Raw genomic sequence first — 24,044 nt, 5'->3', positions numbered from 1 at the left:
GAATCTTCTGGCCTTGAAGACTTTGCTTTGATGGAACAACGAGTGGATCTAAATGTGTTGCTTTTGATCGCTTCCCTCTCTTCCACAGGTGCCTAATGTTCTGCATTGCTGCATTGTTGCATTTCTGTGGCTGCAGAGGATTGAAGATTGTGACTGGATATTTGCCTTCATCCTAGTTGCCACCCTCACCAGGTTTCACGGTGTACCTGAGGCAGTTGAATGATGCTGGAAAAACTTGCTTCAAAGCAGTCAGCTGTTGTGTTAACTGATTTTGGGCTGAGTGTCTCTCACATTTTCTACATGAGACCGTTCCAACCTCATCACTGATTTTCTCTTCACAGCTTTGTATTGAAATTTCAGTGATATTACATGTGTAGTTTGAGCCAGGGTGTTTGCACACCTCAAAGCTCCTGCTTGCTGCTTTGACCTTTCTTTTCCCAGCAGAAGACAGAGCAGGTCAGCAGGCTTCTGAGCATTATCTTGACTGAACTACACCCAGTTTGAGCTTCTCTGCCAGTGACTTGGTTCCTTGAAGACTGTCAATGGTCTTTGAATTTTTACCTGCAGAAATGAATTTTAACATAAATAAAAATATAGATAAATTTAAGTGAGTCTAGTGCAACCTGTGAGTATTTTCAATAACACATGAAGAAATCACATCTTAGGAAAGATGTGCAAATTTTTCAACTTTTAAAATTAGGCTGTTTCTATCATCTTATATATTTCAGCTGAAGATCTTACACATGGAAAACTGCTCCCTACCCATCAATTACTTTGTCTCAATTCACAGATTCCCCTTATTTCACTCCATGGTACTGTACGTGGCACACCTTTGAATGTGCCCAGGCAGATTCAACAGAGCAACAACACATCGGTTCCCACAGTGCTGCGGTGACTGACGTGACCGCTCTCATCCTCATAAACACTGTAGGAAAATAGGATATTTAATTAACTAATCCCATGATTTTATCTTGAAATTTATTATAGAAGCCATTTCCTGTCTGATTTTCTTCATTCAGTTGTTCCAAGTCACAGTACCTCATTTTACATTATCTTTTCTTTCCTCGAAAGAAAAGGTTGCTCTGATCACACTCACCTACATTTCTATTGAATAATAATGTATAATAAGCTTGACTACTCAATATGTACCATGTGTTGCCAGACTGCAATTAAAAATGAAATTGTACACACTCAGAAACAGAATGATAAGACAGACAACAAGGTTTGACAAATACAGTAAAAATCTCAAAAAATGGTTGATATGTGGCTTTCCATCAAGAAGACTTTATTTGATCTTTTTGTGACAGGAAAATTAAAATCACTGACTTAACATCAGGACAGTTCATTTTCACAGCAATGCAGACTGATCCAGCAATGTTAAGACAGTGTTAGAAATAAGTACAGGGCAGCAAACGAGGATATTTGACAGGTATTAGTTACAATATTCCTAAAAAAACAAAAACAAGAATTACTGGAACTTGTTTATGTGCAGGGAGCGATGTAACTGAAGGATCTGTCAGCAGGACACTCCCCTCTTGCAAAAGGTCTATCACAGATTTGCAATCTCAGGGGAATTAATGGTTCTGTGATTCATTAAGGTCCTAGATTTGCCTGTCAGCTGTCTTCTAGGCAAAGCAAATCAATTATTTACAGATGTCAGTTTGTGAGTGAAAAACAAAAAAGGAAAAGCACCAGCAGACGAGCTTGAGGCACTTCCAGTTATTAGTCCGTCACATTTCATTAAGGCTCAGTGGGGGAGCGGCGCTGGGCTACAACTGTACACTGAGAAAGAAAGGAAACAGAAAAAGGCAATATAAAGTTATGATCTGTGACCGCCAACTTCTGTGTGAGATTTATACACATATGTCTTAACTAGCCTCCTTACCATCGTACAGCCCTGTTTTAGAAGAGCCCGTTGACCTGTTCAGTCTCAGGATCCAGGTCAATATCATAGAAACAAGGCCGGGTGGGCAGACCAGGGATCGTGGGCATCTGGGATTGAGACACAGACAGATAAAGCCGTTTTAATGACTGACAGTGGCAATGAAAACAAAATGCAAGTGTTGACTATTCATTGCATTCACACACTGTGCACATATGGAATGCAGCTTTTGTATCAAGCTGAAAAAAAAACAGCCACAATCTACTTTTACACATACGTTTCATGACACGTAAAGTCATCTCAATATCAGCGTGGTTTAATAAAGAACTAAACCATTTTTTCTACAGTAATGTCAGGATAAACGGTTTTCAATGTTAGGATAAAAGGATTACGATTTCACAATAGCAGGTGAACCTTGTGCAAAAATACAGATATACAAACACTCAAATGTAATATTTCATGTCATTTGATCATGTATGGATTCAGCCATTTACCTTCTACACTACACAGTACGAACACACTGTTTATGGTCTGTGTTTGCAACAGTGTGTGTTTGTTATCTCAATAAAAAGATTCAGACAGTTCAGCTGAGTGTTATAAGTGTCGCCTAACTTTTATGGAGTAGGATACTGCTGCATATGAAAGACAAATTAATGTGAAAAAAATAAATACATAAAAATCAAGTGTATGGTGTATCATGTTGTGGTTTGATGGTGCTGACATCAAGAGCAGCGAAGAGTCACACCAGAGTGTCTTCTAGATGCAAACTGGGGCAAAACTGGAAAGTCAAGGCACCGTTTGCTCAGTGTAAATGAGAGCTTACCGTGCCAACCAGTGGGAACAGAAAGCCAGCGCCCACACTGGCTCGGATGTCTCTGATTGGCAGGATGAACCCTGTGGGCACACCCTTCTTGTCTGCTTCATGCGAGAGCGACAGGTGAGTCTTCGCCATGCAGATTGGCAGATTGCCGAAACCCTGAGGGCAGAAGAAGACACGAAGGCCTATTCAAGCACTCACCATCTAATTATAGATTCTCCACTGACAGCCGCAACCAACGCAACAGCCCTGACAAGTCACACGGAACAAAAACAAACAAATCAACTGTTTTCTGACCTGTTTGGTGTAGAGCTCCACCTTGTGTTGGGCCTCTGGGAGAAGCTCAATATCATCTGCACCGTAGATCTTCTGGGCAATTATTCGAATCTTATCAGCAACAGGGAGCTAAAGTGGAATTAGATATATACATATGGACGTCAGTGTAATCCTTCAGTGGTCCTTGAAATTCAAAAAAGTAAAAATATGGACATTTTCCATCAAATTAATTAAAGTACTACATTTTTACTCAAGGAGTGGACTACAGATACCAAGGTAAGAGCCCATACCTCCAAATCATACAGGAACTTAAAATTACTGGGGGCCACAGAGGCCCTCTGGACGGCCTGACCCAGGGCCACCGCACCAGCTCCACCCTCGGCCCAGTGGGAGCATCGCACGGCATCGAAGGCTCCGGCGGCTTTGGCCACGTTGCAGATCAGGTCCAGCTCAGCCTCAGTGTCTGTCCTGCAGGAGGGGTCAGCACAACAAAGGCATGAGAGACACAGAAGAATCTTTACTACATGTCATTAATACATGACAGAACAAAATTTGCATCATCATTTATTACCTCATCTCTATACTGAGAGTTTTTAAAACAGCATTAATTGATTTACTACCACTTGGGGGCAGCACAAACAAGCTGTAAACACAACATTCACCTTATGAAGTTGTTGCCTTAACACCCAGCAGACATGAAGCAACATTAATTTGGAGTCGAGTTTCTGGCCTCCTGAAGGATATAAGCCCAAAAGTCAATCTCTTTGAGCTCTACTTCTAGTTTCCACCAACTCCTGAGGGAGATATCTGGCTCTTTTGCTGCTAAATGTTCCACTATGTTCACCAGCTAGCAGCTAACTTTGTCTTTTTGCCAGTTGATGCTGAGCAGCTACAGACAGTGCTGATGTGAGAGTGAATGAAAACAGTAAAGGTTACCCTAACCCTAACAATTAGCTAAAAGTTGCTAAAATAGAGTTCAGGGGAAATGCTGAGCTGGTTGATAATTCTCTGTGGATTTGTCACTCTAAGTAGCCCTGTTCACATTACATATAATCATTTGATCCCATAATAATATAAAAATATTGATTTGTACAGCTCTAAGTAAAAGAAAAAAAAAAGAAAAAGTTCTCTGTATTTATGATTGTGATCGTACAGACCATTTTGGTCCTTTTTCTACCATGTCATCATCCTTCACTTACTTGAAAGCATTGACAGCCACCACCACAGGCACACCAAAGTGCTGAGCATTCTGTATCTGTTTCTTCATGTTGCTGCAGCCCTTCTCCAGAAGCTCAAGGTTCTACATACAAGTACACACAAAAACAACAAGAATTTCATTAAAAACAGCAATTCTCAGTCCACATAAATGTATGTGAGTGTATTAAGTGTTTGCTGTGCACTTAAACACAGACAAAGCTTGTACAAATTAAATGTGTGCTTGATACGTGACTAACCAAGTGAGCAGCTGTGGCTCAGATGCTCCAGACAAACTAATAAACACACAATGACTCAATGTTCTTCTACAGCTCATCAGCAGAATATTGTCATTTGAAGTAAACAACATTTTGAATTACCTCCTCCACATACTCCTTTGGCAGTGGCATCCCAGCAGTAACCTGAACAAAAAAATATGTTAAATCTTTTACTTAATCTAACAATCCAAACAACTGACACACCAAATTTTACATAAGCGTGACCATCATTGATTTTTCTCAACTGTTTTTTTCTCCCATTTATTATGAAGCTAACAATTGTGTGAATGAAGAAGTGAGAATATGAATGAGTTATTGTTTTATGACATCAGCTCAGGAGGAAATATAATTAAACTCCCAGCAGGCCATAATCATTCACAGATAAGCCACTGAACTAATCATCTTGGTTTTTAGATGCTGAGGGAAACGCAAGCAAATCTCACTGTTGGTCCTCCTCCATGCATCTTCAGGGCTCGGACAGTAGCCACCAAAACCACCACATGAGGCCTCAGGCCTGAGTAGCGGCACTTGATGTTGAAGAATTTCTCCATGCCGATGTCAGCACCAAAGCCAGCCTCAGTCACTGTTGGGGATAATTGACAGGGGTTGTGAGTGACAGTTCACAGCTGTGAGGAATACAGAGTAACATCTTACTACAATGTAACATCTGTTTAACCAACACTTGTACAATATAAGCAAACCAGCTACAGCAGTAACATCAGTAGTAGCACTGCAGTACTAGTTCAGGCACAAAAAAAAGTTAATATTGATGTAAACAGCTAAAACAGAGCCACTTTTTCAAATTGCTTACCCACAAAGCCCTCTGGTCCAACCAGCTTCAAAGCTATTTTATCAGCCAGGATGGAGGAGTTGCCATGGGCGATGTTGGCAAAGGGGCCCGCGTGGACAAACACAGGGGTTCCCTGTGGAGGTATGTGATACATAGCCCATAACTCAAGGCACTGTCATCTCGCTGGCATATATGCAAGTTTGTAGATTTAGCAAAAAATAAAAAATAAACAGAACCACTTAAAAACCAACAACAATCAATCAGAACAATATCTGTAAAAAGAATAGGTGCTTTTTTTCTGGGAGTCTGAAAATTGTAAATACACAAGTTCCTAAAAGATCTAATTGTTGTCATGCAACACTTTTTGGTTTGTAAATCTCTTTATAGGCTAGTGTGTATGCCGGGTTTCACCCACCTCCAAAGTCTGCATCAGATTTGGCTTTATTGCGTCTTTCATCAGCACAGTTAGAGCACCACTCACACCCTGTGGAGCAAAGCAGTTCATTATAGGAGTCTTGTTCCACTGATACTCATATAGAAAGTCAGGTTATGAGGAAGACTCCAGAGCACTGACCAGATCCTCTGTGGTGATGGGCTGTCCATTGCGGCTGGTGGCTATGACCATCTTGGCCAGACGCTGACGCATATCCTCCAAGCTGCTGGTGAGGGCCAGCACCGCCATGATTTCACTGGCCACCGTGATGTCGAACTGGGCCTGGAGGACAAAGGGGGGAGGGCGCCATAAATAGATGTCTCCTTACTAATGACAATGACAGTCTTGTGAAGCAAAGTTCATATTTACTAATGTTACACATAGTGGCGCTTACTAAATGATAAATAATTTCTTTATACCTCTCTTGTGTATCCTTTTTCAGTTGGAGACTGGCCGATGGTGATCTTCCTCAGGAATCGATCATTGGTATCCAACACTGAAGTGAAACACGAAGACCATATGAACATTAGTAGTATATAAATTTTACACAAAGCCAGATCCAATACACAGCAGACCTGCACAAAATATCACCCTTATGAGGACTAAGAGGTGCCTCAGATGTTCATACCTCGCTGCCAGGTGACAGAGCTTGGGTCAATGTCCAGGCGGGCAAAGCGGGTGATCTCGTCTTCAGTCAGAGTGGAAGGATCAGTCTTCTCTATGCCCAGTTTCTACACATTTACAGGCAAAGTCAGTGTTAAAGGCGCACTTTGACATGGACTGTGAGGAGAGTCAAAACCCACAAGTCTGTGTGTGCGATCACGTACTTTCAGTCTGTTGATCTGGATGGGGGAGAACTTCCTCTGTCCTCCACTGAGCGGGACCAAGCGGTTGTACAGAGCCTACAGAGAGAAAGACAATGGTTCCAATCCATGAATTCACTTATACGCAGTGTTTTTTTTCTTCCAAGTGAAAAAAGCAATTGAAATAAAGAGTGAACCCACTTTGTCAGATTGTGTGGACTCATGGAACATGCGCGCGTCGATGGCAGCAGCCACCAAGTTGTTGGCAGCTGTGATGGCGTGAATGTCGCCAGTGAGATGCAGGTTGAACTAAAATGAAATGATTTCATTAAAATTTATATTCTTTTTTTGTATTTTATGCAATCAGCATAGTTTTTAACTTCAAACAACTGTGACGTACCTCTTCCATTGGAATGACTTGAGAATATCCACCTCCTGCAGCACCACCTGCAGACAGAAGGCAAAACTACAGATACATGAACCAGTTCAGGACTTCAAAATGTACATTTCAACAGTGTGTAACCTGCAACCTCTTACTTAGTGGACATTATTCCAAAGCTCACCTTTAATGCCAAAGGTGGGCCCCTGAGAAGGTTGTCGGACACATGCAAACACGTTGACGTTCATGTGGGCTCCCAGGGCCTGCACCAGGCCGATGGTGGTCGTACTCTTTCCCTCCCCCAGGGGGGTGGGTGTGATGCTGCAGACAGAAAATATTATCAGCACTGAAGATATCTGCTTTAAAGCAATAGTTTGACAGTGTGGGAAACTTGCTTTATCATCATCAGTTTATTATTATGTACAAAAATTAAGGAAATTAATACATTTTCCCCGAGAGATAAAACAACCACGTCCAGGGAAAAACAACCTGTACAGTACAGTAGAGTGCTGACAGCATACCCAGTGACCACCACATATTTGCCATCTGGCTGGCTCTGCAGGCGTTTGATGATATTCAGTTGGACCTTGGCCTTAGTCTTGCCATAGAGTTCCACCTCATCAGAGAGCAGGCCCACCTCTCTTGCCACACGGTCAATGGGCTTGGGTACACAGGAGCGGGAGATGACAATGTCGCTGTTGAGGTGACAAAGACAACACACAAAATCTGAGCAAAAGAAAGAAACAGAGAGGACTCGAAGACAAAGAGCACATTCAGAGTTTTCTACCGGCTCCTCTTGCATGTGGTTTATTGAATTTAACAAGCACTTCGACCCTTCAGTGGCGATTAACGACACACGACGGAGGAGACAAACCTGGGCACAGGCTTCTGCAGGTTGAGTTTGGTATAAGAAATGTCCCACTTCCCAGGTTGATGTCCCTCCAGGAAGCGCTTTGCACTCAGCACTGTGTTCTACACACACACACACACACAGTTAATCAATCATTACTTTAACATCTGGGTAATGAAAATCTTAAACAATCTATTCACAAAAAGTAACTATTTTAACTTCGCATGACTGACTCCCCAAATGGACCTTACCGCCATCAGCATGGCGACAGTCATGGGTCCTACACCACCAGGCACAGGGGTGATGAAGCCAGCCTGCTCCTTAGCTGAGGCGTAGTGGACGTCACCCACCACCCGCTTTCCACTGGCTTTAGTCTCATCTGAAAGATGCAGGGAGAAACTTTTAGATAAATACCACACAATTACCACCGACATGTACTGATTCCCTCAAAGACTGAAAAGCCTCAGAAATAATCAAACCTGGAATGTGGTTGATGCCACAGTCGATGACCACCGCTCCCTTCTTGATCCACTCTCCTTTCACCATCTCTGCTTTCCCGATGCCGACAACCAGGATGTCTGCCTTTCCCACCTAGACATAAACAGTGATGGACACAAATGAATCCATGCATAATTAATAACATAATATCACGTAATAACACTGATTCTGGCTGTTTGTTACATTATATAATCTTTTAGCTATAGCTTTTAACTGATGCTCTGGGCTACTGCTAATGGGTATTGTAATGATATCTGAGACCGTTTTCCTAGGTTGGATGAGGGTGTGGTACCTCTCCAGCGAGATCAGCAGTTTTAGAGTGGCAGGTGGTGACGGTGGCGTGGTTCCACAGCAGCAGGTCGTGCATCGGCGCACCCACAATCTTACTGCGACCGATCACCACTGCTCTCTTCCCTGCCACAGACACACCTGCAGAAAAGCAGTCGATCCATTGATTCATTCATACCATGTCCAGTTCTTTTATGTAGTCTCTGTGTTTTTAGACTTTTTTTAGGGGGTTATTTTCTGCATTTACCAGTCTGTCTGATCAACTCCATGCAGCCATTTGGTGTGCAGGGGATGAAGCAGTCGCCCAGGTCCCCACGAGACAGCTTCCCAGCATTTATGCTGGTTAGCCTGCAAATGGATCAAAACACACAAGAACACATTAAATATCATAAATTAACAATGTCTATAGATCTAAAAGTATCCACGCAAGTACCTTCTTTTAACCTTAATTGAAAGGAAGATGATTCTTAGTTAGCATGTGCTCTCACCCATCTACATCCTTTTCTGGGGCCACGGCGTTGGTGACCTTCTCTGTGTCGATCTTATGAATCGAGTCTAAGGGCAGCTGCACGATGAGGCCATGGACAGACGAGTTCTCATTCACCTCTGTGATACTGTGAAGAACCTGCAGAGCAACAGATGCCTTTATAGTCTCAGCTACACATAACGTAAACTGTGTGTATATAAAGATGAATATAAGTCCGGGCAAGACTAATTCTTCAAATCTGCCCTCACCTCCTCCTCTGTTGCCGTCTTGGGAAGTCTCAAATGTTTGGCATTAATTCCAATCTGCATTCAAAAAAAATAATAGTTACTTTAGGCTTAATAGTTTAAGCCTAAAGTTAGAATTAACTGCTACAACATACAGTAGAATAACAGTGTACATATTACAGATAAATGTCTTGAATATCAAAAAATTATCTTTTTTTTTACCTCAGCTGCTGCCTTCAACTTCATGCTGATGTACAGATTTGAATCATCGCGGTCTCCAACCTGCAAAGACATGTGGCATCACTTTGCCTGCTTGTATGAAGGAACGGGCCTTCTGCCATACAGATGGAGCAATGACCATCTAGCACTTACCTGTAAGACCACCAGACCAGGTCTGAAGTTTGGGTCCTGAAGCTTCATCTGCTCCACATCCTTCTTCAGACGCTCCCTCACCTGCCTGAGAACACAAGACAATGGAATAAAACCCCGCTTAGTTGTTAATCTCTGTGCATGCAGTCATAATCAGAAGGCTTAGGACCACATGGCACTAAAGCCACAAACATAACCCATTCCCTTCCAGTGGTTAAAATACATGCCATCTGGTAATCTCATTGTAAATCTGGTAATCATTGAATCCTGGCACATGCAAAACCAGGGCATCAGATATTCACTTCAAGAGACTTGTCTTATCTGCGGTCTTTGTCTTTGCTTTATCTTTATTAATTTAATGGTGTGGAAACTGGGAAACATTCCCATGCTTTGTCTCAGCTGTGGCTTATCTCTTCACTCAACATAAAGCCCACTGAACCAATCACATGCAAAGCCGGGCAGCAGCGACGCTAAGTTAACTGGACTTCAGCTCAAAGGAATTCAAATCTATTTCAAGATCTATCATGTCTGTCAACCCTGATTGTATTTCTTTTGTAAACTATTCACACAATCAATCACACTACTAAGCTAATTCATTTATCTCATCCGCTAAGGATGAGAACAGAGTCACACAAAAAGCTCTAATGACAGACTGATCGCGTGTAAAACTTTAACCTACAACACAGATTTAGATTAAAACACAGTACCTTTGTGCATCACATGAACTTCATTTGCAGAGACGATGAAATACACCATGTGAGTGATTAGGTATGCATGACATGACGGAGTGACACCAATTTGAACTTCCTTTTAAGTAATTTTGACTTGTGTTTTATACCCCAGCAGTTTTTTGTATAAATGTTCAGTGATAACCTTGATCAAACATGTGTTCATTACACACATCAGGTATTGCAAAGTCAACTACATCTTTGCCTTTCTCTGGGCTATGATGCAGAGAAAAAAAAATACAGACACAATACACAATTCAAATGATATAGTGCAAATAATATAAATCATAGATCTGCTATTAAATCTTTGTTATATATGCACATTATTTTTCACACATCAATCATGATAACATGTTGAATCATAATAAGAATCCTTATCACAGTGACAGCTAATAAAACAATTCCTGGTCACTGATCGACTAGTGCCACATTCCTATAAACATTCAAACAACATGCAGTGCTCCAGATGTTCTCATCGACTGTGTAAACACCTTTGGATAAAGGGTTGTAGAAAACTACATTTCCTGAAAAAAAAGAGCCAGCCTCAGTCTATAAAGGTCACTTGTCCAGCACAATCGATGGCATGTCAGCTTTTGTCAAGCTACAGAGAGGCTGCACAGACAATTTGTGTTGCATAAAATAATTTAACTAATGAGTACTGTGAGGGGCAGCTAACAGGGTGCAGGCTGCCATGTCTTGTGACATGCACATGCAACTAAATGTCCTGTAGTTTTCAAGTGAAGGGACCGATTTGTCTCTTCAGCAAATATATTTGGAACTGCCCAACCATTTGTTAATAAACAATAAGCAGTTTGTACTCATTTAAACTTTGAACCATTAAAAACATGAGGAAATTATTTGCAGATTGTACTCAAATATTGAAAGAAAGTCAAATGAACTATTGTAAATAAAAGATTCGTTTTGGGTCTGAGTTTCACAAGTTTTTGTCAGTCTCACCACTGGATGAGGTCACTGGACCAAAAGGGCAAAGATCACATCATACACACACACACACAGACACACACACAGCTCCTTACATAATGCTGCAGGATTTACATACATTCAGATGTTTATTAATTAACTAACTTTATGGATTACAACCAAATGATTCTTCTGACAACTGCAAGCCCCTTAGGCTGACATGCATATCTGCCAGGAGAGAAGTGTCCCATGAAGTTTGGGGAAGGGTCCACTGAGATTTTGTTTTCCACGAACATCAGTGAAAACTGCTGGCACACTTCATTCACGTGGCCAGCACCATGCACAATTCAAACTAAATCATGAAATTATTTCCCGCCGTCAGTTGGGACAAGACCAGCTCCTTGAAATACAGCCGCATTGCTTTGATTAATCACAACAGTCGCTCATTGCTCATGTAACGTTAACTTAAGCCATTAAGTTAAAAGTAGCTCAGGTGGCTAGTTAGCTGCTTAGTTAGCCAGTACACAGACATATGTTTCGGTATACCTACTTGGCCCTCTTATGCATGCATAAACGTACCGGACATTTTTTTTTTTTTAAACTTACGCTGAGACCTCTTTCCCACTTATGATTTGAGCGGACATCTTCTGATCCTTCAAGCCTGCGCTCTGAGTCGCTGGTGTCCCCTGCACGCTCTATGCCTGTCAAGAAGAGGAGCGCGGTGAGCACTTCCAAAAACTTAAGTTTACTCTGAGGGCGTAGGAGTCGAATAGGGTGGCGCAGGCTCCATTCACAGGTCCAGCGCCACCGTCGAAAACCAGCGTATTAACTTTCAGGAATAGCGTCGGACGTAGAACGCAGCCCCAAACGGCGGGCGTGACGGCAGAGGAGGGCGGGGCCATCGGCACACAGTCAAGTCTGAGAGCCAATCATATATCAATAATGACACGCTAGAAGAAGCCATTGACCAATAGGATTCCCGGAAATGGTATATACCCACAGAGGATGGCAGAATGGGCGGGACTTAAGGGGGGCATAAGTACGCCAAGGATCAGCAGAGGGCAGCATTGTATTTACACACCCATTTGATAATCCGTTAAAAAAACCCCACAGCAGTGTTTATATGGGCCCAACTTGACGTTGGACTGTCCCTGTAAATGTGTCATCTTTAAGATATCCATTGGAAGGTCCTGGAAAATACCACAGTCACGTATCTGGCTTTTAGTGCGATGTAAGACATGAAGAAATACGGAGAGCGATGGAGAGTAGATTCTGTGTGTTGAACGACACCGAAGACCTCCAGACGCGAATTTCAAACACTGAGAACTATCTCCACTTCGAGAGGTAAGTTGATAGCAGTTGCTCATTTGTTGTTCGTCAAATCGGAAAGCTTTGGGGCTCTGTCTTTTTTCCCCCGGAGGATGCGTGAGCTCGTCGCTGCGCGGCTTGTTTTGATGCTGTAAGCTAACCCAGCGTTACGTGTAGCTGTGTGCATAGTGTGTGTTTACGTTAGAAACAAAACGGCTGTCTCTCTGCATGCTCCGGTCCAAATCCATCTCTGCCGCACACTAAACCTCATCAGCATTCAGACGTCCTCTGTGTAACCCTGTGCTCACTCACATGCATCACGTTTCGTTAGGTCTAAGACACTGTTTGAGGAAATCCGTGCCTCCATCAACAACAATGACGAAGAGGACCGCTCCTTCTGGAGGCCTGTGCTCCCATGGGGTGGTGTCTTTACCATCAAGGCGGGACGGAAGGCCATATCATGCACCCCCCTGTACGTCAAAATCAACTTAAAAAACACTTGCACTATTGATGGCTTCCTTATGATCCTGTATGTGATCCTGCGGGACAACCAGGGGTTCCCCAGGGAGCTGGCCGTCTTCCTGGGCAAGCAGTTTGTGGAGTACTTCCTCTACCTGATGGACACCTGTGATTACACCACAGTGAAGATGCTGTGGATCTGGGACAGGATGTCCAAAAGACAGTACCACTCGGAGATCCACCGGGCAGCCCTGGAGATCGACCTGTTTGGTAATGAGCACGAGAACTTCACAGAGAACCTGGAGAACCTCATGTCCACCATGCAGGAGAGCCTGTGCACCAACTGGAGCTGTCCAGCCCGCTTCCAGGAATTCATCAAGACCACAATCAATATTAGGTACATTGCACACAGGGAGTATAATATCCTGATGCTACATTCATTGCTGCTCCACCTAACTTTAATTGTCTTTAGAAGAAGTATTTTTCCTTTCTCTCAACTGTTCCTTTCACAAAGTAGGTCAAATCCTAATTAATGAACTGTTAATAATTAATAATAATTTTCATTTCTTACAATTTCACTCTCACATTTTTCCTGCAGCCCTCCTCATGAGCTGCCTCACAGAGACCCCATTCAGTCAGCTGTGGACGAGTTCTTCTGCCCTAAGCTCCTACTCTGCTCAGAACTGGGGTGAGAGAAGATGTACATCATCCTCTAATTCAGCTCAGTCTTGTTCCACCTCAATGGCGAAATGATGATCTTTTTTTTTCAACAGGTGTGATGGTCTAAGGGAGTTCTCTCAGAGGGTCTTCTGCCATGGACCCCCACCCTTTGTCATTCTCAACATGCAGCAGTGGAAGTCAGAGGAGCTGTCTTATGTCCCTTACCACCTGGCCCTCTGTCAGCACCGGTATGAAACTTCCACAGTGTGTTTCCACAGTAGCATGCTTTGGCCACACTGTGGTGCAAGCCACTATCAAATGAAATCCCGCTGCACTGACCTGCAGCATGGCTTTGGCACAGAGGCATGTTTCCAGCATTTAGAAGAGATATAAAAACAATTTAAGAGACATAAAAGGGGGGCAAACATCAAGATGGTCATTAAACTAAATCAAAGGAAATATTTTAGTGTTATTAAGTCTAATAGCCAAATAACTGATTGTCTGGTTCTAATTTACCTCAAAGTAGAGCCGTTATGGGGCTCCTATGTGTAGTCGAAGCAAATGAAAATCAAGGCAGGATGACTTTCTCTACATCACTAAAGGAAAACAAAACACATTTTAGAAATATTACTCAGTTGAAAGAAATTAAAGCTCTTGCTAATTAAAACGCAACCACCTATAAAAAATAAAAAAATACCACTTTTTTTTTTTTTTTAGATGATTTTGTAACAGAAGATTCGAACATCTAGTACCCTACCAAGTAGCCATCATTAGCCATCATCACCATCTTTCAATTTAGTTTTTATGCTACATTATTTATTTATTTCATGGACAGTATTAAGAAAAAGGTCTCAAGAACTCTTTTTTTCACAGGTACTTACTAGAGGGCGCCACACTCTTTAACAAGGAGGAGCATCACTACTCTGCAGCCTTCCAGATAGACGGCTGCTGGATGCACTATGACGGGTTGAGGAGTGACAATCTGATCCTCTTACACAAACCACCAGAGCTCCTGCTGCTGTCCTCTCTGGTCTACATCCGCGCCTCCGACAAGTGAACTCATCTCATCTCAAGTGGACATACAGATGATGAGCAGGAGTCGCACCCAAGCACAAGAGTGAAAGCATTCATCCTCCCTGCCTTTGATTATTTTTTGCCATGACCCCATCATAGATGGCATTATAGTACTGTAATCATGTTCCTCTACTTTTCACATCATTCAAATTTCTAATGAATCGCTTCCTCTGCTTGCTGTGCGAATGCTGAATGACATGCTCTGTTTCACCTGAATGCTTGCAGAAAGCTTACTGTGCAAAATGAAAAGTACTTCTTTTTGGGCATGCTTGGAATCCAAGAATATAATGGACTATAATAGTTCTGGGTTGATATGCATAAATGATCATATCAGTGAATAATGCACGTAGTATGCATTACCTGCCACACAGAGGAGACTGATATGATTTTAAAAATGTCATGACTGTTGAATGGATTACACTTTGACTGTGCATTTTCTGGTGGCATGGACTGTATCTTTTTTAACTTTACATTTATGCGTATCAGCCCTTTCCTTCAATTGAACTGGTGCTTTTTTCTATGTACATGGTGGTCTGAGGGTCAGAAACAACCAAATATATCAGGTCAACTCCTTGTTTTTTCTTACTTTTTTCATATGGTGAATGTTAAAATACAAAGTTCTTAAATCATATAAATATTGAGGATTTAAATATTACCTTTGGCTTCCAGGCCACTAAGCTGGCACAATGTCTATACTGAAAATTTGAATTTAAGCATTTTAACACTAGCTCAGCACACACTGCAGTCTCTAACACAGAAAATACATACATTTACATGTTATTTTGTAATAGTTTTTAAACATCCCAAGAATCACTGGTATCACGCTGTGCCTCTGCCAAGGAAAGTTTGTGAAAGTGAATCTTGTGAAGCATAAATCCTTGATCAAGATTAGTTTTCAATGGCTGTTTTTTTCTATGCAGACACAGTCTTTAAAATGCAAATACAAATATTTTTTGGCATACATGTGTACTGATCTATTTTGTTGCATGTATGAATGGCATGAGTGGATATAACAAGAGCCACATGAAAGCAGAATACCTTTTAAGGCAGGCATTTATTTTAAACTGGGTACAACTGCACCACACAAACAGACTAAAATGTATGTAAAATGTCTTCAATCAAAACATGATCAAATGTGAAAAGCTACTGTTTCTACACCTAAGGTTATCTTGTACTTCCAGTATTAATCCACAGGATATAAAATTCAAGATCTTCACCTTACTCCAGACACACGATGGGAAATGTAAAAGAAGCAGAGTGGTCATTTGGCTAACATTGACATCAGTTTCAAAGGATTTTTCTCTCAGACACAAACATTAGAGTGGCAGGCCATTACAGACCAGGTGTTAGTCGTCCATCTGCTCTCTTTGAACAAGCACTTTGGTGAGAGTGGTGGCAAAAACATGACATTGGTTAGGCCATAATAAAAATGCATACAAACTCAATTTTAACATCCTTTTGCAGATTCACGTTTGCAGATTTTCATCAGCCCCTCTCCAAAACTCAGTAAAGTAGTAGTTAGTATACACCTCAGAAATCATGACATTATACATAACATTGATGCTAGATGAATCATGGCGGCAGCACATAATTACGCCTGCGTGATTTGTGCTGTGGCTATGGTAAAGTGACTTAACAAAATCTATTACAGAAAACAAATCAGGTTACAGAACATAAACAGTACAAATTATAAATACAAAAAAAAAAACAAAAAACAACAACTCATTCACATCTTTCTAAAATTAAATGACATTTGCAGGAATACAGATTGGGTTGCTTATGTGTTATTCTTTCAAAATAAACCAGAAATCAAAAGGAAAGTACTCTATATGGTGATGCAATCACAATCTGCAACAAACTAAAGGTTTCACCAGTGACACCCTGATCCATGTGCAAGGCAAATGTCATTAAAGTTCTCATCTAACACATTAGGTTTAGAGTAAAAGGACAAAGTGGAAGAGCACATGTCCTGTCTAGTGTTTACAAGTCTTCTTTGTGATGAAAAATGGCTGCATTTTTTTTAAGGTGTATAAATCAAATTGGCCACTAATAAATATCTATCAGAATCTGCCTAGATAAATATATGCCTTGTAAAAATGAACCAGCATGCACAACAAAATGACAACACAAGATGTCTGGTAGGATGAGGCAAAGTCAGTGGTACCATTTGATGTTTCGTTAGACGTCCACATTATCGGCCAACAGTGTGAATCAACAGACATGCCATGTGGGGTTCTGTTACAGCAATATGAAATGCCTTGGCTTTTTAAAGGTGACAAACACTAAACATAATTCATCCACACAGGAAACAGAAGTCTTATTGCATTATCTAAATGCCATTAGCCTAAATCAAAACATATGTACAAATTACAATATGTATCAAATAGTTTGGTAAGTGCAATGCAGAGCTTGGTTAAAGTTTCCACGTCTGTGCAAACATCAGTGCACAAAGCAACTCAAACTAGACTTGAACATGAACAGTGACTCAACAAGACACACCACACCTAGCCTTTTCCTAGTCTAGTGCCCTCTCTATTGCTGTGCATTGCTTGACCTGTCTGTCAGTCAAGCCCAAGTCTGCACAGAGTGACACCCTCAGCCAGCCTGGGGTCAAACACACCCAGGGGAGCACTCAGAATCTGCTAGTCTGGTTTCTCTCCCAGGACACAGGACTGGTGACAGTGACAACTTGGCCTGAGTTGGCTAGCACAGCCCTTGGTGTGTTATCATCCATCTCCATATGACAGTATGGAAGAACATATTGCTAATACATTAGCAATAAGGACGAGAAGAAAGTGTTTCAATTGTGGCACACAAGGGATGCAGTTTCTAGTGCTAGGGGAGGGACTAGTGGAAAAAAGGTCCATGTGTTGGCACTTCACATGAAGCTGTGAACAAATTACCTCAAACCTGAGCTTGCAAGCAAGACCTTGGCCACATGACAATCACATGTTTGGTGGCAATGTCCCAGTCATAGGTAGAAGAGAGTCTTGTTGGTAGAATTGTACTGGAAACAGGCATTGAGACAATGGCAAAGCATGCTCATATCCTGCAACCGGGCCAATGTGAAGAAAAAGAAACATGAACAAGAATGTATTTTAAATAATACTAGAAAAAAAATCAAAGTGCCAAATTTTTTTTTTAGAGTTTATGAGGACAGAAGTTTGTGGTTGTCCAACCACAGGCTTCCCTTTCAGTTAGACTATTTTATTGCATGGTTGGGGGCCATTTCGATTTTACGCATTTAAATGGACATAAATCAAATGATGAAACGTCTAACGCAGTAATGTGGCAGAGGCTGAACAGAGGTCGACCTAATTGTGCGAGGCAACACAGACAAACAGCTGAATCCTGAATCCTAAATATAGCACCAGTTGGTATTGTGTACAGACCAAAGGGTGAAAAGAGGGCCAAGGTCGATTTCAACTATTGTGAAGAGTAGCAAGTGCATGACCTGACCTTAGGAAGATGTAACAGAAGCCAGAACATGGGGATTTTTAAATGGCTCCAAGGATGAAGCAGAGACTGGTGGAAAACACTCTCAGGAGAATTCATCATTCATCTCTACATAGAGCCTTGGTATTGAACTACACACACATTCTCGCACACACTAGTGACCCAGTGCAGAAAAAACATTTACAGGCAATGCACTAGAGGATATATTCATATCTATATATTTCATTTAGACCATTTACAAGAGAGAAAAAGGCAGCCCTTTTTGAGAAAATATAAAGATTCCAACTTTTCTCTGTTTTGTGAAGCACTGATTTTGATGCGGTACTCCTGTGTCGCTGAGCACGCAAACACGTAACAAAACAAACAATCCTATCTGACATGCACGTACCCCTTGAGCATACACACGGACATACACACTACATGGCCAACAACCACATATTCATACAAATACACAAGCAAACAGCGGTGTTCTACAAAATTTTGAACACATGGTTCCGGTTGCAGCAGGGAAATTAAAAAAAAAAAAAAAAATTTGAGTGTTAAACATAATTAATGGCATGAAAGAAAAAAAAAATGTATGCTAACATAACAGAGAATTTTGAAATAAAAGTGACAAGATTTCTCCCACAATCCTCTGGGAAATGGCTCAGAGTCCTCATTGTGGTCCAGCAGCAGTAGAGCGGTCGTCTCCTTGTGCCCGTGACAACAGCCGTCCAATTGCTTTCCTTTCTTATCTGCACAACTTTGTAGGTCTTCATCTCTGCAGCCATGTCTGTGGTCCCCCTCTAGCCAGCCAGCTAGCCCGGCACATCCATCCACCCAGCAGGCTCTCTCTCCTCTGGTGTTCCCGTTGGTGTGCAGCGCTCCTCTGCACCTGGAGGATGAATGTGGGGAAGGAGGAGACAACAAAAAAGAAAAGTCTTTGTGTCTAAGTTCTCTTATTGGGTCCTAGCTGGCTGGGCCATGGGTCAAAGGGCCGTCAGACCAAAGTTACAACGGCAATACATCATGCCGCTCGAGTCCAACCAGCTGTCTGAGATGGGGTCATAGCGCTGGACAGTGTTCAGGTAGGATGACCCAGAGTGACCTCCCACCACATAGAGGTAGTTGTCCACGATGGCAGAGCCCACACCTGCAATATGACATAACATAATGATGTTACAGTCACATGTGGCCAGATACAGGCATCACTCACCATTTTCTGGATGCAAACATCACAATAGGTTCAAATATTACCTAGAAGGTATGCTACAAACAGAGTATTTAATTAAATCACACATTTTGCAAATATGACATAAACTCACCAGTGCGTGGTTCATTCATTGGCCGACAGGCTGTCCACTGGTTCTGGTGTGGATCATACCTCTCAATGCTGGACAGGTGAGATACGCCATTGTGTCCACCGACCACAAATATGAAGCCGAGCATGACGCCCACTCCGAAGTTGATCCTCTTATCTGCCATGGGTGCTACCATTTCCCAGGCATCCTTACTGGGATCGTACCGCTCCACGCTGTGCAGAACAGACACAGCAACATTAAAAAAAAGTGTGTAATGGTTTAAAAGGATCAGCTCACCCAAACAACAAATATCACTCACAGCTGGCAGTAGCTAGCTGTGCAGATGTTTCTGGTTTCATGTCTCTTGATTTTGAATTGCATGTTTCTGAAGTTTTTTTTGGCAACACCTCTTATGACTGACAAGTTGTATAGTTCATAACTCTAATGTCACAAAATCCTTCAACACACTAACAAGAGTTTTCAAACAGTCCCTACTCACGGTTGTATTACCACATGTAAAAAACACAGGCCATTACATTACATGACTATTGCATTGTTTTACAGTAAGTGCCCCGCTTTGCATACCAGTAAAATTATGTGTGATGAACCTGTGTACCATAGATAAGAACCTTTTATGAGGAAATGAAGTGGCACTGACTTTAATTGTAAAGATATTTGTAACTAATTAAATGTTACTCAGTAAACTGCAGTCCAAACTGATATATTTCACAGCTTTCTGCACTTGCTCAACAGATTGCCAGTTTAATGCAATAATCACTACCTATCACAGTCAAGTTTCAAGTCTCTACAAGCAAATACTGGAAGTATACTAAAACTGGAAACTGAAACCATAACTGTCTGGAAAATCTAAAAGCCTGTGGAAAAATCTTCAGAAAACTGTCAAAAGTATTGTTAAGTATATGCAATTTGTAGTTAATGGACAATTACATGTTAAAAAAACAAAAAAAAACAAAAAAAAAACACCTGTACACTCCTTCAAAAGTTATGTTTCAGGAATAGGAAGCCTGCATCACATGCACATTTAATATTTAAGACTTATGTCAAGACACACACAAAATCTGTGTGCCACCAGTTTTGATGTCAACAGTAGCAGTGGTGAATCACAGAGTCTGACCAGAGTCAAATGAAACCCCTGACTGGAACCCTGGCAATCTGGGATTGTTTTGCAGTGTGCAAGGATATATAAGCCACTGGGGGAAGAAAAAAAATAGTCCCCAAAGATTTTTTTGTCCAAACACATTCTCCTGAGGGGTTTCAGGAGTCAAGGAAACAAGCAACAGAGACACTGCTCTCTAGAGATCCACGGCAACAACAGAGGTCTAACTAGCAGCAAACAGTCAGGCACCCTCTGAATGAAACTTCAGCAACCACTTCTCCTCTGACTCCTCTTCACTCATTAACAGGTTCCTGGCCATTTTCTCAGCAACACTTGACATCCTTCACTTGATTGCCAGTTCTATTCAATAACTAACAAGACCTTGAGAGAGAAAGACCAGTTAGGAGGGCTGAGAGGGCCTCAACGCTTTTCACTGGGATCAAAAGGCTATTTTAAAAAAGGTGTGGTAAAGCACCACAACCTTACATTGCTGATGTCAAATGTCATATGTAGGAACAAAGAAAGGTTAGCTGCATGTTTTGATCTTAGGAGGCTGGAAGAGGTTAGACTTGAAGGAACAGAGATGCATCAACATACATAGAAAGAAGATGAGCAGCTACAGAATGAATGATTTTCAGCCGTGTCAATTATTTAGAAATATACTGAACAACATAAAGTGATTGAACATCATGTAAGCCACCCATTAAACATTATGCAGCCCAAAAGGACATGCATGACTTTGCTAGTCACAATTTATACACACATCAACATACAAAGTTTTGTACATTCCCACTGTCATGTTTGTTGGACTCCTAATATTTATTGGAACATGTGTACTGCATCATTTTAAAACCCACTTGCAGGTAATATGTGTTTTAACAGATACAACAACAAATAGAACCATTTTCTGTGGTATTACCTGTTCATGTGGGCTGGGCCATAGCCTCCAATAGCATACACCATGCCATCCAGAACAGCGGTGGCGAAGCAGCTACGGGACTTTGTCATGGGTGCCACTGGCTGCCACTCCTTCAACTTGGGGACGTATTTCTCCACCGACTGGAGGTAATACTGGCCGTCATAGCCCCCCAGGGCATACAGCTCTCCAGCCAGGACCACCACCCCGAGAGTGCTGCGGCACTCGGCCATACGCTCCACCGAGGACCAGGTGTTGCTTTCAGGGTCCCAGCGCTCCACTGTGCTCTCATGTCTCCGATAGCTAATGCCCTGTCTCATGTGTGTGGCAATGCCTCCCACCACATACACCTTGTGATCCAGTACGGCTACACCAAACTCATATCGTGGCACACTGAGTGGGGCTAGTCCTATCCACGAATCTGTCTGAGGAAAATACATTTCCATGCTGCAAGAGAAAAGCAGATATCATCCAATCAGCCTGTATGTTTTTAAACACAAAACATATTGAAGGCACAATCAACACAAAGTATGGGAAGTTACCTTGCAATGGTGCTTAAAATGATTATCTAGGTATTATCATCATTACCTTTCTAAAGTGGCAAACAGTCCAGCCTTGCCTCCCACTGCAAGCAGCACCTTCGGAGCACACCTGGGCCGTGCCGATAACACAGTCTGATAGGAAAGTCGGTGCTCAGGCATAAAATGATATTTGAGGGCCTCGTTGAGCAGGTGCTTGCATGCATGGTCATCTCGTATAAGGTGGTTGGCTTCATATAGGCGAGTGAGAAATTTGACGCTGAGGAGTGGAAGGCGAACACAGTGCAGCAGCTGAGCCAGATGCTGCTGTCTCTCAGTTACATCATATTTTATCCACGACTCCAGGGCATAAAATACAGTCTCCTCTGTGACCACCTTAAGGCAGTCATTGGACACTATTTCATCCAACTCTGCCCTTGTCAGTTCAAAAAACTCTTCTGTCTGACAAACTTCCTCAAAGTTCTCACAGATGAACTTGGTTGCAGCCAGGCACAGATCATGACAGCCATATGTCTCTGCAAAGCGGGAGATGCCTATACAGTTCCCAGCATCCAGCTGACTCTCTAAGAAGGAGCAGCACTCCTTAAGTACTAGCTTAACCTGGAGTAAGTTGGCAGCTGGTAGCAGAGATTCCACTGTTTCCTGGGAGATAAACACTGTGCCAGTGTAGGCATACTCAACGATGGCCTGGAAGAGAAAGAAAAATGCATCACATAAACAAAAACCACATTTCAGCAGTTAATCAGTGCAGTTACTGTCTGCTGGCTCCAAGCCTACCTGCAAGGCGGTCTCATCGATGCACTGGAATTCCACCTCAGAGGTCTCCTTTTCTGACAGGTTACCCGTGAACATGGCCTTGAAGTAAGGACTGATGCTGGCCAGCACTACTTTGTGGGCATGGATCTTGGCATCACCCACACGCAGGACAATGTCACATAGTTCGTGATCTTGCCGCAAGAGCTGGAGGCCTTGCAGCAGCTGCTCTGAGTGGGGCCGTGTCAAACTGGCAAACATATAGGACTGGTCCTGCTGGTCCATCTGAGAGCAGAAACCCACACATCAGTGCTGTGTTGACATAGTGCAAAGGCTACTGATCCAGTGTAATCTTCTGATTAACTGACATGAGACTACCAACCAATGACAATACTGTAAATCCTAGGAACTAATCAATTGTCATCTCGAAAAGTCAACTACACACAGGCCTGTGCGACATGACGTAATTACAGCACACGTCGGAAACATGCCTGAGCAGTGTGATGCACACAGGGATGTTTTGAAGTAGCACAGCAGTCATTACGACCGATTCTGTTAGCAGTCCACTGCGAGGCAAGCTAAAGAAGCATGATCTTCTTAATCCAATGCTAAGACTGCTTGAAGTTAGCCAACCGTACTGGCCAGAAAGCACATATTTTTCATGTTCACCTCAAGACAACTGCCTAAATGCTGTTGTGCATTTACGGTTCATGACATCCAGTAACGACAACGTCCAATGTTAGTTTGTTGACTGGGGCCTTGGCTTGATTTCTGAACGGAGAACATGGCCAGATCAAAACTCGCTAGCAAACCTCTTAGCTTTAGTTTTTTTTTTTGTTTTGTTTTTTGCAGACACATATTTCCACGGATATCATATTTACATTATCATCAACACTCACGTCAGCACCGTACTGTCAACAATGTTCGACTCCAGCAAATACACAGTGTCAATATCTGTTTCATTGCACTGCAGTCAGCGCAGGTTAGCTGCTAAAAATAAACACGGTTACTGTGGCTAGCTGCATCATTGATTGATATACAGTAACATGGCTGACAGATACAAAACGTGACGTTATAGCTAGCTGCCAGATAACATTTTCATACCGTCAAATCAAGGAGGACAAACCTGTAACCAATAGTCTGTCTTGTGTGCCGCTGTAGCGATAATGACAGATTTTGCAGTGGCGGAGTTCAGCGGCGACGAGTGGGGACCCCGGGCGGCTATCAGGAAAACAACCTAGTGCCAACCTAGCCTCAAAGCTACC

General features: G+C 42.2%; 3 protein-coding genes across 4 annotated transcripts; 1 reads left to right on the top strand and 2 right to left on the bottom strand.

Moving 5' to 3' along the window:
* Nucleotides 1-1,264: 1,264 nt before the first annotated feature.
* Nucleotides 1,265-12,044, bottom strand: mthfd1b (methylenetetrahydrofolate dehydrogenase (NADP+ dependent) 1b). Its single transcript, XM_071497754.1, has 28 exons — nt 11,824-12,044; nt 9,572-9,656; nt 9,422-9,481; nt 9,224-9,277; nt 8,977-9,113; nt 8,736-8,836; nt 8,493-8,629; nt 8,182-8,293; nt 7,954-8,081; nt 7,727-7,824; nt 7,374-7,547; nt 7,037-7,173; nt 6,874-6,920; nt 6,675-6,782; nt 6,498-6,572; nt 6,299-6,401; nt 6,090-6,166; nt 5,812-5,952; nt 5,653-5,721; nt 5,259-5,370; nt 4,891-5,030; nt 4,550-4,591; nt 4,175-4,275; nt 3,266-3,443; nt 2,997-3,104; nt 2,706-2,858; nt 1,886-1,992; nt 1,265-1,782 (listed from the first exon to the last, which is right to left on the bottom strand). Exons 1-27 carry the CDS (start codon nt 11,859-11,861, stop codon nt 1,903-1,905), a joined length of 2,805 nt encoding a protein of 934 aa, XP_071353855.1. The 5' UTR covers nt 11,862-12,044; the 3' UTR covers nt 1,265-1,782; nt 1,886-1,902.
* A 210-nt stretch (nt 12,045-12,254) lies between these two features.
* dorip1 (dopamine receptor interacting protein 1) lies at nt 12,255-15,677 on the top strand. Its single transcript, XM_071497757.1, has 5 exons — nt 12,255-12,561; nt 12,857-13,381; nt 13,583-13,672; nt 13,758-13,892; nt 14,518-15,677. Exons 1-5 carry the CDS (start codon nt 12,476-12,478, stop codon nt 14,699-14,701), a joined length of 1,020 nt encoding a protein of 339 aa, XP_071353858.1. The 5' UTR covers nt 12,255-12,475; the 3' UTR covers nt 14,702-15,677.
* Nucleotides 15,678-18,998: 3,321 nt separating this feature from the next.
* Nucleotides 18,999-24,044, bottom strand: LOC139632670 (kelch-like protein 28). 2 transcript variants are annotated; one of them, XM_071497755.1, is made up of 6 exons: nt 23,906-24,044; nt 22,804-23,064; nt 22,076-22,713; nt 21,491-21,934; nt 19,479-19,687; nt 18,999-19,306 (listed from the first exon to the last, which is right to left on the bottom strand). In XM_071497755.1, the coding sequence occupies exons 2-6, from the start codon at nt 23,062-23,064 to the stop codon at nt 19,143-19,145; spliced, it is 1,716 nt and encodes a 571-aa protein (XP_071353856.1). In that variant the 5' UTR covers nt 23,906-24,044; the 3' UTR covers nt 18,999-19,142. The 2 variants fall into 2 exon arrangements, with proteins under 2 accessions (XP_071353856.1, XP_071353857.1); XM_071497756.1 differs by having other exon boundaries at nt 23,884-24,022.

The sequence above is a fragment of the Trachinotus anak genome, unplaced genomic scaffold, assembly GCF_046630095.1.
Source record: "Trachinotus anak isolate AG129_WGS33_773 ecotype Australia unplaced genomic scaffold, CSIRO_AGI_Tana_v1 ptg000015l, whole genome shotgun sequence".
NCBI classification, from domain to species: Eukaryota; Metazoa; Chordata; class Actinopteri; order Carangiformes; family Carangidae; genus Trachinotus; species Trachinotus anak.
This window is presented reverse-complemented; position numbering and strand designations above follow the sequence as displayed.

Coding starts and splice junctions, on each gene's coding strand:
- mthfd1b (XM_071497754.1), bottom strand. CDS start 11,861: ATGTCCGCTCAAATCATAAGTGGGAAAGAGGTCTCAGC. Junction 8,082..8,181: donor TGGCATCAACCACATTCCAG/GTTTGATTATTT, acceptor TGCATCTTTCAG/ATGAGACTAAAGCCAGTGGA. Junction 3,105..3,265: donor AGTTCCTGTATGATTTGGAG/GTATGGGCTCTT, acceptor ATTCCACTTTAG/CTCCCTGTTGCTGATAAGAT.
- dorip1 (XM_071497757.1), top strand. CDS start 12,476: ATGGAGAGTAGATTCTGTGTGTTGAACGACACCGAAGACCTCCAGACG. Junction 13,382..13,582: donor AAGACCACAATCAATATTAG/GTACATTGCACA, acceptor TTTTTCCTGCAG/CCCTCCTCATGAGCTGCCTC. Junction 13,673..13,757: donor CTACTCTGCTCAGAACTGGG/GTGAGAGAAGAT, acceptor TTTTTTCAACAG/GTGTGATGGTCTAAGGGAGT.
- LOC139632670 (XM_071497755.1), bottom strand. CDS start 23,064: ATGGACCAGCAGGACCAGTCCTATATGTTTGCCAGTTTGACACGGCCC. Junction 21,935..22,075: donor CTGTTTGCCACTTTAGAAAG/GTAATGATGATA, acceptor TTTCTCTTGCAG/CATGGAAATGTATTTTCCTC. Junction 19,307..19,478: donor AATGAATGAACCACGCACTG/GTGAGTTTATGT, acceptor GTCATATTGCAG/GTGTGGGCTCTGCCATCGTG.